Source organism: Gymnoscopelus braueri (genome assembly GCF_963280865.1).
Source record: "Gymnoscopelus braueri genome assembly, chromosome: 22".
NCBI classification, from domain to species: domain Eukaryota; kingdom Metazoa; phylum Chordata; class Actinopteri; order Myctophiformes; family Myctophidae; genus Gymnoscopelus; species Gymnoscopelus braueri.
The window spans coordinates 14,063,458-14,086,891 of NC_137624.1; the positions used below are offsets into that span (position 1 = coordinate 14,063,458).

Sequence of the window (23,434 nt, forward strand, 5' to 3'; positions counted from 1 at the left end):
CATCATGTATTGTGTGTTTACAAAGAAACTTTTGAAGGAGCAAACACGGCCGCGTCAATCAAATGCTATTTCCTCATTGTCTTTGTGATTAAAAAAGGCTATGGTTGTGTGATGAATTAATTATCGTGGAGGCTTTCGACATTGTCTGAGGTTACCCAACCGAAGGCCGGTACATCAGCAGGCTACTTTATTGTCGCTGCCCCGCCGTCTTTTTATTAAAATGCACCAGTCTCACCAAGCCAAATTCTGTGCATGTGCAAAAACACTTTGCAATATAAAGAATTATAGTTCTGATGCCAGTTTCCATTATTACTTCTGTCTCAATACAAGGAACTTCAAAAAAACATAAATTGTTATGTTTAGTATGAAAGCAACTTGGTGACAGATGTCAGGAGAAATGCAAATATTGCCATAACACGATATATCGCTGTTGTCGGGCAAAAAAAAGAAACCTCTCCCTCTTTTATTCCTTCTGGTTTTGCTGAAAGCATGAATATCACTTCATCATACCTACTATGCATGAATCCCACTCTATACCAACTGTACATGAATAACACTATTGCTACTGCAAAGTTACTTATTAAGTTGTTACCATCTTTAAACCTCTACCATCTACCAGTGTTTTTGTAATCCATTTATCAACCAATTAAAAGGAAGGGACCATACCTTTCTTGTCTCCAGTCAGGACCCAGATCTTGATGTCAGCTTTGGCCAACGCGGCGATCGTCTCTGGAACTCCATCCTGGAGTTTATCCTCTATGGCAGTGGCTCCAATCAGCTGGATATAATAGAGTATTACATAAATATATGAATTCATATGAATTTAGGTCTGGAAATCTCTGGCATTTGATATTTCAGCTCCACATTTTGTACTTTTTTCTAATACACCCAACATGATCCAGCTTACATAGTGATGTACTCACCATCAGGTTGCTCTCGATCTGTTCATACACCTGGTCCAGCGCAGCATCCCGGTCGCCCATTGAGACAGCGGCAGCCTTATGTTTCTTGGCCCAGATGTCAAACTCCGCTTTGCTGATGTCCTTGTAGCAGAGACACAGTGTCCGCAACGTCTCGTTGGCAAAGATCTGTAACACAAACAAAAAACAGAGATGCAATTTTCGTATTTTTCACGCAACAAAAGAACACTTATTCAACAGGGTTTTTAAAATCAGGAATAGTACAGTAAAGAAAAGCAAAAATTACGTGAAGTTGTTTATGAAGATATGTTAAGGAATCTGCTAAAATATGCGGAATAAACTGGAACAATTAAAAAAAAATATATATATATACAGTTTGTTTTTGTTTTTACAAACAATCAACGTATTATGTCAAAAATAGAAAATACAATGTGTGCTGTTCTTATTATTTTAATCAATCAGTTAGCAGATTGGAGACAGAAAATAGCAGGATCTGTCAACAACCCGGTAACTTTTAACCAACCAACGCACATCCAAGGCCGTCTGTGATGACTCTTTGTGCCTGGACTCAGGGGACAGACGCTCATAAATGACGGTATCTGCTCCTTTACAGTAGAGACGTATGCGACCATCAGGGAACCGCACTGAGGAAGAGGAGCAGAGAGAAAACACACACACACACAGAACAGAACGATGAGTTGCATGACAGAATGTAAAACAATCCAATTCTTCCTCAAATCTTTTTTTAATAGGACATTTTAATTGGTATCATCACTAATGAGCCCATAGGGGACACTACCGTACACTGTTCACTGCAGACAACACCATGTTAATGATCTGTGTGCATGTGTACTGTGCATCAGACTATGGGTCTGTTCATAAACTTTGATTTGATTGTTATTAGGAATTCAAAGCACAACAAAGTATCATGCCATAAAATCCCAGATAAGGATATAAAAAAAAGGTACGTTTTTTGCAGTTTTAGACAAATATGAATTTGTCTGTGCTTGTCCATCAGTTATGTGTGTCTACTACTACTGTCTATATACAAAGGCCAACTCACAGATTATAGACATGCGTTTGCGGTCGGAGTTGAAGTCGAGGAGGGCCAACATCTCATACGTCTGCTCCTTGTCCAACTCTCTGATGGTGATGGTGTCCTGGGTACGAGACAGGAAGACGAAGCCAAAGTTCCTGGCTGCAGTGACAAGAGCGCCCTCATCTGGAGATGCAGCCTGGTATATCAATTCATCTGTGTGTATGACATCACAAACAGAGGTCAATAATGTCCAAATTGTTCTTTATATTTGTGACAATCCTCTGGGGGAAAGACAACAAAGAACACAAATGGAGAGTGACAATATACAAAAGTTTTTTTTCTTTACATATCTGTGGACAAAATAAGCAATGCTACACTAGGCCCCATTTAATCCACCCTCATCAGCAATTATTTGAAAAATACAACATGAGTGCTTCTTTTAGAGTATACTGAGTACTTGAATATGCCAATGTTATTTCAATAGGTGTGACAGGCCCTTAACAAAATATTCTGGATGCTAACTGAAAAGTAATTTGAAATGATTTTATGTTATATTAGGGACTGCAGTTGAGCCTACCGCCCCCCCCCCCCCTCCTCCCCAGGGAAAATCTATTTTCCACTCAATTTCTCCCTATTCATCCCACCGTGACCTCTGCTCTCTCCTCTCCCCCTGCCTTTACCAACCTAATGTTTCCTCCTCCTCCTCCATTTCGTTCCCTCCCTCTTCTTAACTCATTCAGTGCCACTGGCCAAAATTCATTGTAAAAAAAAAACATTCAGTGCCACAGCCAAAATTCATTGCAAAAAAAAAGTGCTTAGGAGCCGAGATACAGCCTTTTTCAGTAAGAAGTTAAACAAGAAGTGAATGGAGCAGAACATTTTCAAATCATCATATTTTGGGTTCTGAACATTTTTTTGACGTCCTGTGGCACAGGGCTTATTACATTGGACGTATTTTACGTCCAGTGGCACTAAATGAGTTAACCTCACAAACACTATGCCTAAGAACAACCTCACAGAAATGATGCCTAAACCTAACCTCAAAACCCTGTCCACCTGTGCGAAACACCGGGAAAAGAGGCTCTCCCCTTCTCTCCCACCATCCCTTCTCCCCCCTCATCCATTGGTCCTTCTTTCTCATCCTTCCTTCACTTCCTCACCCTCTTTCTGTTCCACCATCACCGTGTGGCAGAGCGAGAGCAGTTTGAAGAACTCCAGGGCATCTTTATCCTTCCTGGATCGGATGCAGGCAACAAGGGAATGGTCCGAGAACTCGAACTTCTTGTCAGCCAAGTCGTTCCAGCTGAAGTCCACCGGCTAGCAGGAAAGAAAAAAAAAAGACATCATTAGTCAAAGGAAATGGAACACTGTTTGAGTAACATGGTCCCTGTGCGGCTCAAAGCACACAATAGCATATTGCATGTTTCGGACAGATACCTGGTGAAGGTTGAATGACAGAAATGTAGTTTCTGCATTTAATAAAGCTGACCATATTATAAGTGAAGAGAGAGTGTTGACCTCTACTGCCCTCCAACGCACCTTGTCAAGGCATACAGGTTATTCTACAAATAAATGCAGTCTAGGTACTGTTAGACATTTTGGACGTTATTTTAACATAAGTACAATTCTTTGTGGACTATGGATCTGTGTCTGTGTTCATTTTAACAGATGATACATGGGAAATAATATCAAAATAATATCAAAATAATATCAGCTTTACCCTTCCTCTGTCCAGGGACACTCCTTCTGCAGTTGTAGGGTTACCTGTTAGAAAGCAAACTTAGAGTGAGAAAATTCTAGAAGGATAATATTTAAATGAATGAATACAATTTGGACAATGAAGATGGAAGTACAGCATTCTAGAATAATAATAAAGCGAGCAGGACATATTCGGAGTGACAAAACTCTATAAAGGACAAACTTGAAATGAACAAAGTTCTACCACAGTAATTAATGGTATTGACAAAATTCAATAACGACCCATCCCCTTAACTCATTTCTAATGAAAACATATTTTTTAAACATTCCACATAATTTCAGTACACACAACTAAATGAATTTGGAAAATAATTCATTAGTATCAGTATAACTGTAAGCATTTTCTAACCATAGGTGCGTCCCGCGATGGTGCACTTTTTGAAGGCCATGATGTTCTGTGTGAGGGTCCCCGTCTTGTCTGAGAAGATGTACTCTATCTGGCCCAGCTGCTCATTCAGTGTGGTGGTCCGAGCCTGTGGTGGTCCGAGTTTCAACAATAATTAATTTAACAGAGAAAACAAGTTAAACGTTAAAAGTAGTTAAAAGTATCCAAGGTGCTGCTGGATCAAACGGGATAAAACAAGCAAAAGCAGAGGATCCGGGCATTCAATAGTGAAAGGAAGAAAAAGCCTTTATCAAAACAAGGCAAATACCAACATGTTTCGACCACAACAGGTCTTCATTATTTCACCCTGATGAAGAGCTGTTGTGGTTGAAACATGTTGCCGTTTGCCTTGTTTTAGTAAAGACTTTTGGGCATTTTAAGTTTCTGAATAAGAACACCGTGGTAAATGACTGAAGTGTAAATGTAAAATTAAACATTACATGCCTTGGCTGCAGTGTCTTTCTCTGCGTAATACATCTGGAGGTCCCAGTTGATGAACTTACTCTGCCCCAGTCGAATGACCTCCACACTGAAAACATACAGGACTCAAATCATTCATTATACCAATAAGAAGTAAATAATAGAAGTAAAGATTAGAAAGACAAAATAATATTGTATTTAAAAAAACAAACCGTTAATACAGTAATAATGATGTATTAGTTTCAATCACCTGACGTATAGCGATATAGGCACCATGGTGTTCAGGACTATGATATAGCCCCAGAAACTAAGGAATCCTCTGTAGGAGGCGGCCTGGTCCTTCCCGTCAAACAGATACCAGGCTTTGGATCCTATCTCCTCATACCAGAATGTATGGCCAATAGCCAGGCCAGCTGCCACCAAGATCAACAGAACAAAGATCTACAGGAGAGGACACACATATACATGAATACATTTATAATTGGCAACATTTTTAATTAACAGTTATATCAATACAAGCATTATCAATTGAGAGGTAGAGAGATAATGATGGAGGGAAGAAAAAGAGAGAAACAGAGGGGAGGAGACAAAAAATATGCGTGACAGCTACAGTATATTGACCACCAAGGGCAAATAGGTTAAATTCAGCATATACACATAATGTTGTTTATAGGTATAGGTAAGCATGACAAAACTTACTGTGTACACCATGTAGTTCATCAATTCATCAATCTTTGTCCTCTTAAACCTGGTCTTCCCTCCGTTCCTCATGATTTTCGTGTCAGCGCCTAGATAGCACGTTAAGAATAATTATAAGAAAATAAACATATATGAAACAAGATAGAGAAAATATGTTAACTATTTTATTTTGCATTAGACTTTATCTCCACACAAAATAAGATCAATTAATCTGAACGAACCTGCAAAGATGACCAATCCTCGACATTCGTCTGTGTTTCTGATCTTACAGCCTCGGAGCAGCATATTGTCCAGATCTAGAGGGTAGCGCTCCTTCCTCCAGCGCATGGTTCCAATGAACTTATCCAGACGGTTGTTGGGCTCTTCACACTCGATCAGACCTACAGCAATGAGGAGTCACAGTGTTACATGAGAGCACAGGAGCAGAGGTGTTACAGTTAGACCAATACATTTAATTGATTACAAAAGACAATCACTTAAATCACATTTATAATGCATTATACAGCACTAGTTATAAATGTTTATAATCATGTATGTACACCAACTTATAACAACGTTTATAACGTATTGTAAGTGCTGATCATAATGCATTATAAGCTCATTGGAACAGCACATTATAACAATCTACTATAACTACCTTAATTTAAATAAAGTGCCTTTGTTAGTTGTTATGCATGATTATAAAGGTACGTGCTTCAGCACAATAGCCTTCCTCAGCTTTCCTATTGTTGTAGAACTACTCACTATAATATAGATACATATAGGCCTACAATCAAATGAAAATGAATATGTATCACGCAATCTAACTTCACTGTAGTATAGAATTACAGGTTTTCAAGAGAATAATCTGTAGCTCTGATTGTGCATTTTGTCCACACAATGTGGCTTTTATTATATCATAAATCCATTCTGGAGAGTTGCCACACGGTTCACAGACACGGATGTGTGTATCAGGGTGGATTACTTATAACAGAATGACTAGAACATGGAATATTTCAGTCAGTATTTGTTCTCTTTGAAGACAGCTTTACATTCCACTTAGTTGTTCCAACAAGTTGAAAGGTGACTCATCATGGGATGAGACTACCCTTGTTTTCATTTGTTAAATAACAAACAATAAAAAAAAATCACACCCTGTGTGAAGTGGGCGGTGTCTTGCTAGCTAATCACAATACTGAATGGAGTCGATCAATCATGTACAAAGGATAAATACATTTATTGAAACACTCTTTATGATGGACAAAACCATAACTTGAAAAAAACCAAATTTTGGTTTTTTTCAAGTTATGGTTGCTTATATAGGGCTATGCACATGTGTCATGTGACACTGGCCAATCACAGTCCTGAATAGGCTGTGATTGGCCAATCACAGCGCAGGATAATTCTACTAATTTCCTGGGCCCAGATCACAGCGCAGGAAAATGTACATTTTTCCAAATCTCACTTATAGGGGCGGTTTCACCGCCCAAAAACATACAATGAAATGGACTACTTGCAAACGTGGTGTAATGGATGTAATCGATATGACAGTCAACAGATAGACAGGAAAGGCGGGAGAGAACGGGGGGGATGACGCATGCAATAAAGTGCCTCTGGGTGGATTTGAATCCGGGCAGATGCAGGAAGGGACTATAGCCTTATTTATGTGTTATGCATTCTTTCTCGGGTGAGTCACCGGGGCACCCAGGCTGTGTAAAGTTTAAGGTGCAAGTTAGCACATATCAAAAGTAGGTTGTGGTGGTGGGATGGCAACAGTATTGTAGCAAGGAGACTTATTAATAGGCCTCGAAGATCAAATGGGAGAATCTTTGCAACAACAGACACTAGTCAAACTCCAGAGTCCCGAGCAAGAAATCGTCACGTAAGTATAGATTAAAGACTTAAGCCTTGGACAGTAGACACTTTGTCATACAACATATAGCAAAACTAGTAGCCGCAAAATCACTGACAAATATCTACATACATAAAGTAGAGGAGCCACAGTAGTATGTTCACTCAATATGTGAACATGAACAGAAGGGACGTGATAAATAGGATGCAATACATACATAAATATGAGAGAGCAACACAAAAAACGGAACTAAGTAGCACTTTTTTACATTTAACCCCTATACTTAGTTGACCGGAGTCCCCCTGGGGTCTATACTAGGCCCCCTCCTAAGTAGGCTAAGTACATCACAATTCCTTCAACAATTTACTTAACTGTATTATATCGCCATTACTGTATGTAAAGTACACATTGTATATCTCAACACAAATACACCTTATCTCAAGTTATCTGATACTACAGTAGCAGCGAGTGTGTACAATTATGCAGTAGATGGTGACTGTAATTAATCCATACAGAACAGAATCATGTGATATTTCTGCTAAATATCATAGTTGTGAATGTAATATGTACTGTAGGGAGGGGTCTAGTGCTATGCAACGGCGCTCTGCTCCAGCACTTCCTTTTCATCCCACACTGTCTCACACTGCTGCAGAGACACTCATTCACGCCTTCATCACATCCAAACTCCATAACTGCAATAGCCTCCTTTACTGCGCCACTACCAAGTTCCTCAAGAAACTGCAGTATGTACAAGACTTTGCCGGCCGGCTACTCGCCAGAACCCACTCTAGAGACTGCATCAGGCCAGTCCTCCATGACCTTCACTGGCCGCTTCCCGTCAACTACAGAATAGATTTCAAGATACTGCTCACCACCTACAAGGCCCTAGATAACCTATAGCCCCCAGCTGCCTCTCTGACCTCCTCCACCATTCCCTCAGGTCTGGTGTTGACAACGCCCTGGTGGTCCCCAGGACAAAGAGCCGAACCTGGGGTGGCAGGGCCTTTTCAGTTCCCAACCCCTCCCTCTGAAACTCACATGAAATAAGTCCCCCAAGACTTTATTCCAGACGCAGCACGTCAATAGAGTGTTGAATAGAGTGTTGAATAAATATTACTTAATATATATATTTGTTTTTTAAATGATCAAACCATCAAGGTAAATATTATGTAATTAATGACTAGTGAGTGAAATGCATAATCTGCCATAAAATGTAGATAAAAAACGTTCTACGTTGTCTAAACTTAATGCTGTGGGCGCGCAAAAGTTTTGCACATGCACAGTTCACTCTTCAATAGCTGTGGGTGCAGGTTTGGAGCGCCCAGCGTATAGATATACACATAGAACTGCACGGACTGATTGTAAAAAAAATAATAAAAAAAAACAACTTTTTGTCTGTTATTGCAGTGAATGAATATGGATCATATAATACAGCAGTATTTTATTATTAGCCTATAAGTACAATAATCATATTTTTTTCTCATGCCATTAGTTATGTCTGTCTTTCACAAATGATTCTGAATGACTACTAGCCTAGGGCAGGGCCTATCAAAATAAACTAGTGTGATAACGTAGTTCATGTTATCGTTGGCTTCATTTTTGGTGTAGCAATACCTGGGCAAAAATCCACCAGCCGCCACTGCTTTATTGTGTTATGCTTTTAGTGTTTTACTGTACTTCCGTGCTGTTTACATTTTTGACTAATAAAGTATTCAATCAATCAATCAAAGCTGCCCCCACCCTCTCCACATTTAAAACTGCCCTCAAAACCTTGCTTGTAGATCGGCACTTTGCCGATCGGCAAAGATATTTAGTATAGAGCAAAAACAGGAGGGGACCTAGTACTAGAGCCCCTGGGAATACGGTCAACTAAGTATAGGGTTTAAATGTTATTCCACGTGGCAATGCAAAGTGTGAAAGGTGATTCAGCCACATTAATCAAAACACTCCGACCTGCATGAAGTTATATCAGCCCTGATGTTCATCAATTGATATTTATCAATCTCTGTTTCAAATCTTTTTTATTGTGAAGCACAGGGTAATATTATACATTTCTGTTCATACATATGGATTGCTTCCTTTTTCTTTCTTTTTTTAACAAAAACCAACAGACATATACACAAAATAGACGAGTAACATGAAAAGAATACACTCAAACTTAAGCAAAAAACAAAGGGACCCTCCCGCCTCCCTTCCCCCTCCCCAGAAGTGCTGCCCCAGATTACGTGCGACACGGGTCATCCACAAGGATTAGCCTATCAACCTTTAAGAAAGGAGACTAAAGGCTTCCAAATCTTTTCAAAATCTTTCAGTTTGTCTTTGAGTATAAATCTGATTCTTTCTAAATGTAAGGATTCTGTCATCTCGTTGAGCCAGAGTTCGATTGTGGGGGCCTCTTTCTTCTTCCAAAATAATAGTATCAATTTTTTTTCCAGCGATAAGGCCGTATGAGAGAAGGCGCTGTTGAGATAGTTGTAATTTCTTCATCCCTTCTGATACTCCCAGGATGACTAACACTGGGTCTGGATCTATCTCTACCTCTAGTATATTGGAAAATAGTCTGAATATCTCTATCCAGCAATTCTGTAGGTTGGGACACAGGGCATAACTGTGCAGTAGAGTTGCATCTGCTGATTTACACTTATCACACTGGGGGGAGATGTCTGGGAATATTTTGTGTAATTTTACTTTTGAGTAATGTAACCTGTGTAATATTTTGAATTGTATTAAACAATGTTGTGCATTAATCGAACAGGTATGTATGTATTCCATACTGCTATCCCAGATGTCTTCAGTCAGTTGTACTATATTTATCAATCTCTACAGCACTGGTATCCTACAGCAGTGGTTCTCAAACTTTTTCATTTCAAGGACCCCCATTGCTCTATGGCTATAACTCTCAGAGTTACAGACCTGTAACCCCTCCTCGAGGAACCCTGAGGGTCCCTGGACCACACTTTGACCACATCCACTGACGACAATGCCCACAACAACACTGTATGTAGGCTACTGTGATGTTAAATATGATCAAAAAGCGACAGAGATCTTAGAATAACTGGAACACAAAATGATATATGGGTGGTTATTAAGCAGTGAAGAATCTCCAGATGTGTTTACCGTCATAGCGTGCTAGTTGACTCTCCTCTTGTAGTCGCTCGTCTGTCACTCTCAGACCCATCTTAAACTTCAAATTAGTCTCTCTGGTAAAACATACAATACAGAGGAATTTTATTGGGACAACAAATACAGTACATTAGCAATCAAGACATCAATGAAAATTAAATTTAAAAAAATGACTGATGGAAAGTGACATGTAGTAACATGTAGTAACTTTAGATTCACTTTTATGGTAACTTTCCTGAGATCCTTCCCAGGCCTTTTGTTGAAAATAAGAACATTTGAACAACAAATACAAAATGATGCTTTGTCTCAGCCCCTTCCTTTGCAGTAACTGGTCCATTAGTGACACCACCGGGATTAAGTCTTGTTTGATTTACAGGCGTTTCCCATTTCATCAGAGAATTTGGCCGGACTGGCTACAGGGCTGGGTTAGGTAATGGCTTACTGGAACCATCTTACCATAACACACACACGGCTTATCGAGGAGTAAGTATTGACCCAATACTTTAGAAAATGCTCAAATAGCTCATGATTCCTAATAAGTGGAAAAAGGAGAACGCTGCAGTGATATGATCTTGTGAGCTTGCAGATCTGTAACAGATCATTATTTGTCCTACAACAGAATAAACGGGGCTTGTTCGCTCCAGAGTACAAACACTAGGTTTCATGCGAGTAAGGAGAGCAAGTGCAAGTTAGAAAAAACATCTTACCCGTCAAGCTCAGCTGTCTCTACGTAGGTCAGACTGTTGGGGTTGGTGCTGGATAACATGAGGATATCAGCCTAGAGGAGGACACACACACACACACACACACACACACACACACACACACACACACACACACACACACACACACACACACACACACACACACACACACACACACACACACACACACACACACACACACACACACACACACACACACACACACACACACACACACACACACACACACACACACACACACACACACACGGGTTGAAATGATGCATCATGTCTAGATACTGTACATGTTGTGAGCGAGCAGATCGGCCATTTTCACCAGGCGTTACAAAGTATAAAATAAGGCTTAATTGTTGACTACGGACTGACCCACATATAGCTATGATAAGAGACTTCTCAGTTAGTAAGCTAGCTAAATGAGATGCTGTATACTGCCGAGTATAAACTTACCGGGACATGATCATTTTTCTTTAGACGAACCACATCCCCAACCTGCATGTCCCTCCATTTACACTCTTGAAACCTGACAAGGAGAACAATATGCATGTTAAGTTACCATATACAATACAGGTTGTGATATAATACAGTATATGTTACGACTAGAGAAGGGGGCATCTGCAGACCGGAAACACAGGCAAATCTATGCCCAAGGCAAATCCACGAACCTGCCGATATACTGTATGAATGAGCCAGCAGCAGCCAGCAGGGAGTGCTCTTTTTGTTTCACTAAATGTCCAGAATGTCGAGACCGGGGGAGCACCAACTTTGGATTGGATTACTAATGTTCAAATTTGTTTATTTCCTGTCTGGTTCATGAAATTGCATGAGACGTATAGATCTGCCTGCTCCAGGTCTGCAGATACCTCCTATAACTCAACTATACTGCTCTAGTGAGAAGGGCACAGTAGGCAGTTATACATAGGGCTGGGCAATATATAAATACTATATCGATATTGTGACATGTGACTAGATGTCCTCTGGGATTTTGGATATAGTGATATTATCGCCCAGCCCTGGTTGAACCTTTTACTGAAATCTTCAAAGATGAAACATGGTGTAGAGTCTACTCTAGACAGTATGAATGCGGAATGTAAGTATTTAAGGTTTTACCTGACAATGAGAAAAACAAAGGCAGAAGAAAAACTGATAATAAAAGCTTTAGCAAGAAACTTAAGTAGTGTTCAGAATCTGCCATTACCTCAATTAACGAAGCACAGTTTTATAAACAAAACAAAAAAAAACGAATGTATCTTCTACCTGCCATCTAGAAGGACCTCACATTTCCGATTGTTTATCTCCTTGTCCATCCTGTGACGTGCCTGAGTGACAGAGAGAGAAATAAACAAGGAAGCACACAGAGAGAGAGATGCATTTCAAATATTGCACGTACTGCCTTTTGGATTTTGTTAAGAGATGAGCAAAAAGACACACAGCCAAGGAGACGTTTAAATAACACATTTCAAAGTGCTTTCAAACCACTGCTTGTGGTTAAACTCAAATTTGATACACACACACACACACACACACACACACACACACACACACACACACACACACACACACACACACACACACACACACACACACACACACACACACACACACACACACACACACACACACACACACACACACACACACACACACACACACACACACACACACACACACACACACACACACACACACACTTACCAGGTCATCTACTAGATCTTTAATGGCTGTGATTCCCAGGACCAGTACAAGTGGAACCAGTGTAGTGTACCAGGGCAGTGTAGTGATCTCTGGTATGATCTGACACATCCGAAAGGGTAGAGATATCAGTACATGTCTAATTGTGTTACATTGTTGTAATCATTAGAAAAACATTCATTTGTGAATGTCCTTGTGTTTTATTAATTATGAATTAATTGTTTTTAGTCAATAAATATTAGTTAATAGACAGAAATTGTGAAAAAGTCACTAAACAGACAGAAATAGTGATACACTATTGGGACACAGACTTAATGTAAGCAGTTCCATCCAAACATATTAGGAGTGGTTGGACTTCAACTTCAGTTCAGTTTGTCACATCACAAAAACAGGTATAATAACTACAATACATTATACCTAGGTAGCTAGCTAAACTAACAGCTAAACAACAAACAAGGTCTTTTTTTGTCTAATTAAGTAAAACAGAAGCACATACAGTACAGGTTGGATGTTGTTCACTGTTGTAGGCTAATTGTTGTCAGTTTTAAATCATCTATAGGTGACTCACAGTCACAACTATGTATCACCACTTTACATCACAGCCATGCTGCAGGTAAATACAATGCAAATGTGTTCAATCTACAGTCAGCACTACGTGCCCCTCCTGCTTCTTGGTTCGGATCCAAAATACTTTCATGGGAGAAAATGTTTTGTAGGAATAGTTGGTCTCTTTCAAATGCCAACTTCCAAATGGTAGAGGTTTTACTGTATTTTATAGGGCAAACTCTGCAGATGTACCCCATGTGACTGCATCTGTCCCCGTCTCTGCATACTGCATGTACTTGTGTTTGCAAACGACTGTGTCTGTACTCTGTACCTGTAAGACGAGCAAGGCCAGGAAGTAGAGATTGGCTACTCTCTTGAACTGCTCATACAGGTTGTACGGGAGGAAGGTCAGAGCGTTGTATTTGTATGTTTTGATGCCATTTCCCTACAAAGAAAACACAGAACATACATGATGATGATGAACAACACAAGTCTACTGTGTTGACACACACACACACACACAGGCAAACGCATGATCTCTTGGTGGAGAAAATAATAAGAATGTTAGATACATTGAAATAATGATTAGCCAATTAACCCTCCCGTCACATTTCTGTGTTGCCACTGCTCTTGTACCCTACCGGCACACCTGCCAGTGAGGAGCCCCCACTGAGAGGACGTAGCGCCGCCCTCAGTCCTACTCCTCCCGTTCACAGGCGACGCCCCAACTCGTACGTAGGCGTCGCTAGCAGAGTGACAAAAATCGCCCTCCCCCGAAGAAGGCCAGTTGTGTTTATAGACGCTCGGCCAAGCCAGTGGCGCCGCGGTAGATTTGAACCCCTAGACTCTGTGGTGGACAGGAACTTTATCCCTGTGCCATCTGAGCAGATTGCACATGCAAGTTTACTTCCTTTTTAATCTGAGAAGAGCAAGATGTTGCTGTACTCTCATCCACAAAACGTTAACACCAGCATACAGTACACACACACACACATAAAGGTGTCCACAAACGTGTGTGTGTGTACACGCAAACACACACCCACAATCGTGAGCATGCGCGTGCACACACACACACACACACACACACACACACACACACACACACACACAGACAGAAAGCTCAAACAGTAGTACTATTTGGGAGTATCATTATATGCAACATTACATGATATATCATCGTATAGCATCATGGTGCTAAAGTTATTTAGTATAAATATATCACAATGGCAGTGTATGTTTCTTATTTTTCTATTACATAATTTGATTCTCAGTATTATAAATGTTTTTTTATTTATTGCAGAGGCACATAGCGTTTATATGTGTGCGCATGCGAGTGAGAGAGAGAGAAAGTGTCTGAGAGTGTTAATCACGGAATGTGTGATTGAGAATCTGTGTGTGTGTGTGTGTGTGTGTGTGTGTGTGTGTGTGTGTGTGTGTGTGTGTGTGTGTGTGTCGCCCTTGGCTTTTAGAATTGTCTAGTGTGTCAAACACCTAGAAACAGGTCAGTTCAACAGAGCTATCTCCTTACAACCCTGGCTGAACTCTCATCAGAACACCACTAAACAAAAACCCTTACAACACATGTCTGTTCAAGGCAAAGTTAGAAGTGCCCATCTTTGAATAATACCAAATCACTGAATGAAATGTTTTGTTTGTAATCAGCAGAGATTTGTAGAAATTCACACAGTGATAGGGGGGGGGGGGGATGTGTCTACCATTTACCTGTTTTTGTGCGTGTGTTGCTGATCACACCACAACATAAAAAATACTATCTATAATAAAGACTTTATGGTGGCTCATGTTTGCCTACTACTAACCTAATCTACTACTCATGATGTGCATATGAGTACATCCATTCAGTATTGTGTGTGCGCTCACCACTGACCTGTAAAGGCAAAGCTTAGGAGAATAATGGTTAATGATTTATCTTCTTCTCTTCCTCCATCTGTCACTGGCATTATTTGCAATCTCCATTAGCTACTCATTTATGCACCAAATATTTCCTTTCTTTGTCAGAGTTATTTACACAAAGAATAAAGGTACAGATAATTGATGTGTACATACTGTATGTGTATCCCTGCTATTCACCCGACTACCCCACGCACCAGCCCCACAATAGACTCCCCACCCACTCATCTATTCCTTTATATTCTACAGGTAACAGGTCTAAACTCAAATATGGTATCAATCATATAACTGATAACTCAGATGTGGTATCAATTGAAAAAAAGGCCCAAGAAATGAAGGCATTGGCTGCAAAAAATTGCTGTCTACATGCATAGATGACAAGACGATTTCCTGCAGGGCTGGGGTACTAAGCAGAATTTGACCATTACAATGGACACCAACATTTAAAGCACTACTAAAAAGGGGACAATGCTCGCCGTGTTATCAGTAAATATTTGGTAACTTGGTGACTCCATTCTGTCTAAAGCCTCAGAACAGGTTCTACCACCTGTGATGACAATGTATATATACTGGTTTTGACCTGACCTACAGTATGGTTTATGAAAGAAATAAAAACATTAACACAGAATTTGTTTAAAAGATTTTTGTGTGAAAAAATTACAGATATCAATCATTAATCCTTGCTAGGTAATCTTCTTCATAAGAAACAAAATTAAAGTCTGCATAAAGTTTTTTTTGCCCAGTCCAGCCTGTGACCTAAAACGAGTTTGACACCCCTAGACTAGAGACTATAGGCCTACAGCAATGTTTGAGCACACCCAGAATGCATTGCCGCTGTCAGTACATGTCATCAGACCATTCACAGATATGGCCAGATATTGTACTTAAAACATAGACCATTATGCTGTTAATGGCTTTATTTTTAGATTTTGCGTGTATGTGCTTTACAACGTTACCAAACTTAATATTGGCTCAACATAATTGTGTGTATAATAAGTCATGGGTGTTTAAATTTTGTTCGCAAATCAAACTTTTCTTCAGGGACTATTTTCTACTAAACCTGCCAATCAGGAAATCAGGAGTAGACGGCACCCATCTTGTGCAATAAATGCACCCAATCTTTGCATGTATGTCTGTAATCCACATATCTCGAGATCCGTTCGACCGCCCGACTTCAAATTCGGCACACACATCGCAGACGACGCGAAGGGAGTGTAGTGCCCTGTGCCCGGTGTCGACTCAGTCGGATAGGCGGTTGTCCAGAACCGCCAGAAAAGGCTCTGGCCAAAATGAACCAATTGATTGCCATGACAACACCAGAAGCTTGATTTGGCAAATTCCCCACAACTGTTGAATTCCCCACACCTGCCATTTGATTACTTTTAGTCAGTCCACTTTCCACACTTCAGACAGACATTCTCCACAGATGTTTACCACTGCACAAGGACCTCCCAGAACCGCACATCCCCCCCGATATGCCCATATGTGGGCATGTCCAGACAGACAGACAGATACAGAGATCTCCATATATGGGCACAAAAGCGACACAGACAGACAGAGAGGCGGTTACAATGGGTACTCTTGGCATAGAACGGGTATTTGAACAGGTCAAGTTGAATCAATTCACTATACTTTTAAATGATGCACTTACAGAGTACTTGCTCTTCTTGAGACAAAGAAAGGTTTTCATCTGGAACTCAGGTAGCTGGTGAAAAGCGCGGTCATTGGCCTTCACTTTCCAGCCCATCTCTGAAACACACAAAGGAGAGAATTGGCTCTGGCTTAGTTATTATTCCATCTAAAAATGGATCAATAATTAAGAAAATATTTGCTACAACCACCAGTAAAACTAAGTGTCCAATGTCGATTACTTCCTGCTTCACTTTCATTCAGTTACACAACAAAGTACTACTGCAACTGCATTGAAGTTCCACTTATGCAACCGTCATTGGTGGGTTATCAGCGTTTCCCAGGTCTATTTTTCTATCTCTGGCCAGATTGTTTGTGTGTCCAATTGTGCGGAGGAAGAAGTTCTTTAGCAATCTACTGCCAGGGGCCTTGTGGCTGCGGAACCACTTTCCAGGTGGCAGCACCTGAAACAGTCTGTGGTTGGGATGGCTACGATCTTTGATGATTCTGTGACCGTTTGGGTTTGGGTTTCATCACCACCTACTAACTTCTACCACCATCACCACTGCTATTAATACAAAGACCATTCTCAATTTTACTGTTTGGGATATATGACCACCACAACTACTACAGTACAGTCTCTACTCTCTAGTACTGCCCTACCAACACCAACATTTTAATAATATATGTTATCAACTGACCACTGGGCCTGGTCTCTGCATCTTGTAGTGGGGCCCCTGGAGGCCCCTCCATCTCTCCTTCAGAGCTGGCATCCAACTCGTCATCCGTCTCATCGTCACTGTACGGCATGACCTCATCGTTGAGTGCCTGGGAATCCGCGCGCCCTCGACTCATGGTGAGACCCGAAGTCACCTGCAGCAAGGACAGAGGACAATTAATATGTTAATGAGGTGATCGTCAATTCTTCATATTGTAATCATAATATAATATGGACTACTTGTTCAATAAATGCAGGCTAAAAGCTGTTGCAAAGATGGTGGAAGTTGGTGTTCATAATTTGAAACCATTACCGAATTGAACCATTTAAATGTTCTATGACATTTCCTCTTCATGCCACGGATATAAAAGTCAATTTCAGTCAGCAGCCATGTTCCTTTTTTTCTCATCAACGAAATAAAATGCACTATTCTATAAGAGAACATGGTGAGTTTTATTGCCGCATCCAAGAGCCGGAGCTCTACAAGAATTGCTTCTTTTGAATGAAATTGTCATTTCAGAGCCATGGGCTCTCACTTGTAAATTTTTTAAGGGCACATTTTAGAAGGGGGAGGGGGTATTTTATTAATTATGGCTAAAGCACTGAAAGAAACAGCAAAATCTACAAAGTGCATTAAAAAAATATTTGCGTGTGGTTCTATAGGAAAGGCATGAGGTCACCAAAATGAGTAGGGTTCATCCTCCGAGGAGCATGAATGCGAAAGAAAAGATGGAAGGAAGGTGGAAGGAAGAGGAAATATTAGAAACGATGAGGATGGAGCATCAGTTTAAAAAAACGCTTAGTCATCCACCAGCAGCAATGAAGTCAGCATGAGTGACGGGACTCTTCAGCAGTCACACACCACTGCAGTGTACTTCTAAGAGGAAATTGCCTCACTGTATTTTACATGAAAAAATCTTTAGTCTGCCCATCAGCAGAACACTCCAAGTACAGCCAAAAAAGAATGCAGTCTGACCAGCATAAATGTATCTACACACTTTGGTACCTGGACTGAGGCTCACGGTACTGGGGTGGCAACCAGTAACTGAAAGTGAAGCTGTTTGATCCCCAGCTGTGTCAGTGACTGGAATTACATCTGCAGTACCCCTAGCAATGCATCTAAAGTGCCATTGAGAAAGTGTGTGTGTGTGTGTGTGTGTGTGTGTGTGTGTGTGTGTGTGTGTGTGTGTGTGTGTGTGTGTGTGTGTGTGTGTGTGTGTGTGTGTGTGTGTGTGTGTGTGTGTGTGTGTGTGTGAGACTGTTGTGCATGTGGGACAAATTTATTTGACCTAGTCTAAGGTTGACTTAACTACTTAATTCTGTCTGGTCACAGAGGCCATTTTCCTGATTTGCATTTTATTACACATATTCACACCAGGGAGGGAGCTGCCCGGTTCAATACAACCACAGTATTTGACTGTTGACCAGGAGCTGCCCAGGACAATCAGAGTCCCATGCCAGTTCCCAGTAGGGCTGCAACTGTAGATTATTTTGGGTATTTTTACTAACTGTATTAAAAAGGAAAAACAAATGTCAAAATTGATTATCTTATTTAAAAAATACCAGTCTTCCACTGTTGTACACTAACCAGCTCCACTGGAGCACTTCAAATGTAAATGACCGGTATAGTCAGTCAGTATAGACACTCAACATAATAGAATGCTGTAACACAGGCTTATTATGATTAGGATTCAACATGTGACTTCCCACTCTAATTACTATTATTATAAAATCATTACAGTACATGTCAGAGATAGCATGTATACTGTGTGCATACACTTGTCGTGTACATTTTTGCTTGGCTTATAAAATGTTACATATAAAATATATGTAAGCCCGGCGATATTCTTCCTTGGCCTACTGCCAGCGTGCACAAGACACTTGGTGCTGATTGGCCCAGCGGATTGTGAAGTTAGCCCCAGACGGACACACCCACAGATAGACAGACCCTTTTCTAGACGGCTTGGCCCCTACAGTGCCATGTCATAAAGAATGAGAGGAATGTGCCACACCTTTTTAAAATCTCCCATATCATCATCATCAGTAAATTGTCCTCCTATTCTACAATTTAGGCATATACGTAGCTAGTGTGCTTATCTAATTAATTTATTACAACAGTGCTAGAACATGCTGTAATTTGTAGATCCTCAACAGATCTACGATGCATGGTGTTCATAATTTCCACAACAGGGTGGGCCGAAGTAATAGAAATATAAAAAGAAAGAAGGTAGAAATTTGAGAACAAGCAGTAGTCTGTTTTTAGGTTTACGACCAGTGCAGAGAAACTCGATTCTAGTTGTTGTTACTGGGTATGAAGTGCATTTAGGCTAATTACTTAGTTTCACTGTACAGGATGCAGTTCTCAGGCAGCTACTTTACTGAAATTAACCGAATATACTGTAAAGCTAGTATATTTAAAAACAGCTCTCTATATTCCTGATTTTATTTTAACCACTTAAACAACCCTACTTCCCCGTCTACTTCGTGGACAGGAATCCCCAGGGGTCTATACTAGGCTGACTCCTTTTTTCCCCCTCTACATCAAATCTCTTCACATGACTTCTGCACAACTCTTGATACGTATTGATTCCTGTGCTTAATGGTTGATCCTGTGTGACAACACTAGATTCCCTTTGCCTGGCTCATCAGTTTCCCACACAACACAACGTCTCAACACCACCATTGAACGTCTGCTGAGCTCCCGCTGTCTGCAGAGTCATTTTGTGCACACCCCCTGACAACACCCACAACTAGGCAAATTATGTCGAGCCTTGCCAGAACCAGAGCACAATGAGCTAGCTAATCATTACCAGCCATTAGTCAATTTATACAATACTTTAGGACTAGATTTGATACTCGTTTAAATAGCCCAAGACAGTGATCCCAAAGAGAAAGTAGCAACTGCGCAATACTCCATGGAGCTCACTAGTGCCGCTCTTAAAAGTGCGATATTTTAGGTTCAAATTTTAAATAGCTCTATATTCTGATAACAATCATAGTGTTTGTTCAGTAACAACTCTCCAACTCGTTAGTAAACAGAAAACACATTTTCAGGTTGTGATACCAATTTTATAAAATCACGAGAGAGGACTCAGACCCCAGCAGCTGGACAGACTGCATCTTCTCTACTCTGCAACTGTGCATAATTAGAGTATACGTCTTATATGTTGGAGTTTATATTCACTCTAAACTAAGTTAGCCTGCTCATGGTTGTTTGTTATGCTAGCATCACTGACTTTAGTGAAATACTAATATTGTTAATTCTAAGGTCAAGGACTGAGAATACTTGAGATGTTGTTTCAGTGCTAACACACACACACAGAACTAGAGACAGAATAACACACACACACACACACACACACACACACACACACACACACACACACACACACACACACACACACACACACACACACACACACACACACACACACACACACACACACACACACACACACACACACACACACACACACACACACACACACACACACACACGTTTGGCAATGGCAGCTTGCCAAACTGGGCCAGGTGAGGTCTGGACGTGTAAATGTTTAACACGCTAGAGGCAATTAGCAGGTCTGGTTAGTTTCCTTAGACTGGTTTCTAAAAATACCACCACCAGACAAGGCAACATAAGACCAGGTTGACCATAAGCCATAGGGCCCTATAGCCTTAACCATCTCAACATCAATGGTAGCAATACAGTGTCCACATTAAGACACCCATCAGTTGTCAGACAAACCTCCATCAAGGCTTCAGTTGTGAGAGAAAACTCGGTTTTCAGACAAACTAAGAAAAACTTTTGCCAACAACAATCACAACAGAAATCATAAACAAACTGTTATGTTCATTCAGAAATTGGGTGAAACAAAATATAGTAAAACTGGAATAGAAGGAAGCAACTCATTAGAGATGCTTCCTCACTGCTGGTCAAAGCAGCCATTAAAAAAAAACGTTAACAAAAGAAAGTTTGTATCATATTTAGTTTTTTTCTGCCCTCCACAGTCCTATCTGACATCAGGGTCTTGAGCTCTACAGTGTTGTTAGCTAAGAAGATAATGCAGCGCTTTGTTTTGTCAAGGAACACTTCCATAACAAACAGATTCACTAGAGCCCCAATTCAAATATATAATTGCCTTTAAGGCGGATTTATACTTAGTTGCACGCTGATGTCCCGCACTAAAATAGCCGACCTACAAGCTCACAACGCATCACAGCACGACGTGTTGTGGGATTGCAGATCGGCTAATTGTCAGTGCCTGACACCTTGCACAACAAGGTATATTAAGTCATTCAGGGGTACTGCAGATGTAATTCCATCCACATAGGATGTTTAGAGCCAAGTTGACACTTTAAACATCCTATGTGGATCTAAACATCCTATGTGGATCCTTTTCCAGTTCAGTGATGATATTATTTAGAGCTGGGTAACATGTGGAATAACTGGGTAAATGGTGCATTTTATGTAATGCTTTTCTCCAAAGCGCTTTAAGATGTGCTTTACATTCGCACACCGACAGTGGAGGCATCTTGCATCTTGCTCAAGGACACTTCAACACGAATCCAGGAGGGCGGGGATTGAACCGGGAACCTCCCGATTTCATTTGTGTATATACATACAGTACAGAGTAGTAGCCTACTTTATGTACAGTTCGGTACGTACGTAAGTGTGTGAGAGAGATGGGATAATGTGTTTGTGTGTGTGCCCGCGTGCATGTATACAGAAAGTGTCTGTATATTGTCTACATGTGTGTGTCATAGTATAGGAATGTAATGTATGCATGTACAGTATGTATACTTTAGGTGTCTTTTACAAGCTGTGTGTGTGTGTGTATGTGTTTCCACACCCTGTTACCTATGCAATGCCTGAAGTGATGCAAGAAGCAAATATCCCACACGCTTCAAAATCACATGCTCTTCCTCAAGGCAGTTTTCCCTGTTCCCATGAGCTACACATCACAGCGAGACTGACACAAAAGTGTTTCCCAAGACCAGAGCAATGATTCACTGATTCACACACACCAATCAATATGACATCCTTCTTGTGTTACACAATGTATCAGACCGAAACCATGATAATGCACGGTTATTTTTATCTTTATGGAGTAACTTGATGTAATTCCTTTTATGACGTTTCCTTCGATTTGTCAAATAAACTGCTTTGTCAGCAGTTGTGTTTAGGTGATATTCACTGAGCAAATGATGACCGCAGGGTTTACTACAGGGGAAAAAAACTCAATAGCGATACATACACTATTGTATATATGACTGTGGGTTCACACTTATTTCATATTTTAAGTGTAGCAACAGAACAGTGAACTAAACATTCATCGAGAAACAGCATAAAGGGCAATTATTATGCTCTTATTTTAAACGTTTAGTCTCGGTGCTGATCACAGTCTCTTTGGTGCGCCTAGACTGAACTGAATACATGGACAGTGAGTGTCGTCCAGTGAATGACCCCCGTTGTATAAAGCTCCTTAGTCCAGTGGTTTTCAAACTTTTTGTTCCCAAGGCACACCAAAGGGAAAGTCAAAACCTCAAAGCACACCTGCATTCAAATCCATGCAAATAGCCCTGTGTTACTTATCACTCTGTAGATGTTTAGATGTTTATTTCATACTTTTTTTTTGGGGGGGGGGGGAAGGGACATTTAAAAAAGAAAAAATTAGGGACGCCAGGTTTGGTTAAATTATTTTGTTAGGGGTACAGAATTCACCTCTGTATTGGGAAATGAGTGTGCACAAACAAAGTACTAGCCTACTGGTCTTTTTTGTATGCTTGCTTGCAGATATTGCAAAATAAAAAGTGTGGTTATCACAAAAATCTCACGGCACAACAGTGTTCCTCGGTACACTATTTTGCAACTGCTGTCTTAGATCATCAATTGGGCAAGGAAAAGGAAAGCAAAGGAAAATACTTGGGAACTTTTGACCACATTCTTAAAAAAAACTAAAAACTAAAAACAAACACTAAACCCAGCTGACTTTCAGACGCTCAAGCATGAATTCACACTGAAACAATGCCCACGCCCGTCAATG

General features: G+C 40.5%; 1 protein-coding gene across 1 annotated transcript in view; it reads right to left on the minus strand.

The window, feature by feature from the left end:
* atp8b1 (ATPase phospholipid transporting 8B1) overlaps positions 1–23,434 on the minus strand; it is a 41,154-nt gene that overhangs the window by 11,300 nt on the left and 6,420 nt on the right. The window contains exons 2-20 of the mRNA XM_080419778.1: positions 17,374–17,545; positions 16,695–16,792; positions 13,467–13,580; positions 12,593–12,691; positions 12,155–12,216; positions 11,348–11,420; positions 10,883–10,953; positions 10,170–10,252; positions 5,443–5,601; positions 5,222–5,310; positions 4,773–4,963; positions 4,547–4,631; positions 4,067–4,190; positions 3,680–3,723; positions 3,120–3,276; positions 1,984–2,172; positions 1,452–1,564; positions 924–1,088; positions 667–778 (exon numbers count right to left, since the gene is read on the minus strand). Coding sequence (XP_080275904.1) covers positions 667–778; positions 924–1,088; positions 1,452–1,564; positions 1,984–2,172; positions 3,120–3,276; positions 3,680–3,723; positions 4,067–4,190; positions 4,547–4,631; positions 4,773–4,963; positions 5,222–5,310; positions 5,443–5,601; positions 10,170–10,252; positions 10,883–10,953; positions 11,348–11,420; positions 12,155–12,216; positions 12,593–12,691; positions 13,467–13,580; positions 16,695–16,792; positions 17,374–17,527 — 2,182 coding nt within the window. The 5' untranslated portion in view covers positions 17,528–17,545. The remainder of the gene's footprint in view (positions 1–666; positions 779–923; positions 1,089–1,451; positions 1,565–1,983; positions 2,173–3,119; positions 3,277–3,679; positions 3,724–4,066; positions 4,191–4,546; positions 4,632–4,772; positions 4,964–5,221; positions 5,311–5,442; positions 5,602–10,169; positions 10,253–10,882; positions 10,954–11,347; positions 11,421–12,154; positions 12,217–12,592; positions 12,692–13,466; positions 13,581–16,694; positions 16,793–17,373; positions 17,546–23,434) is intronic.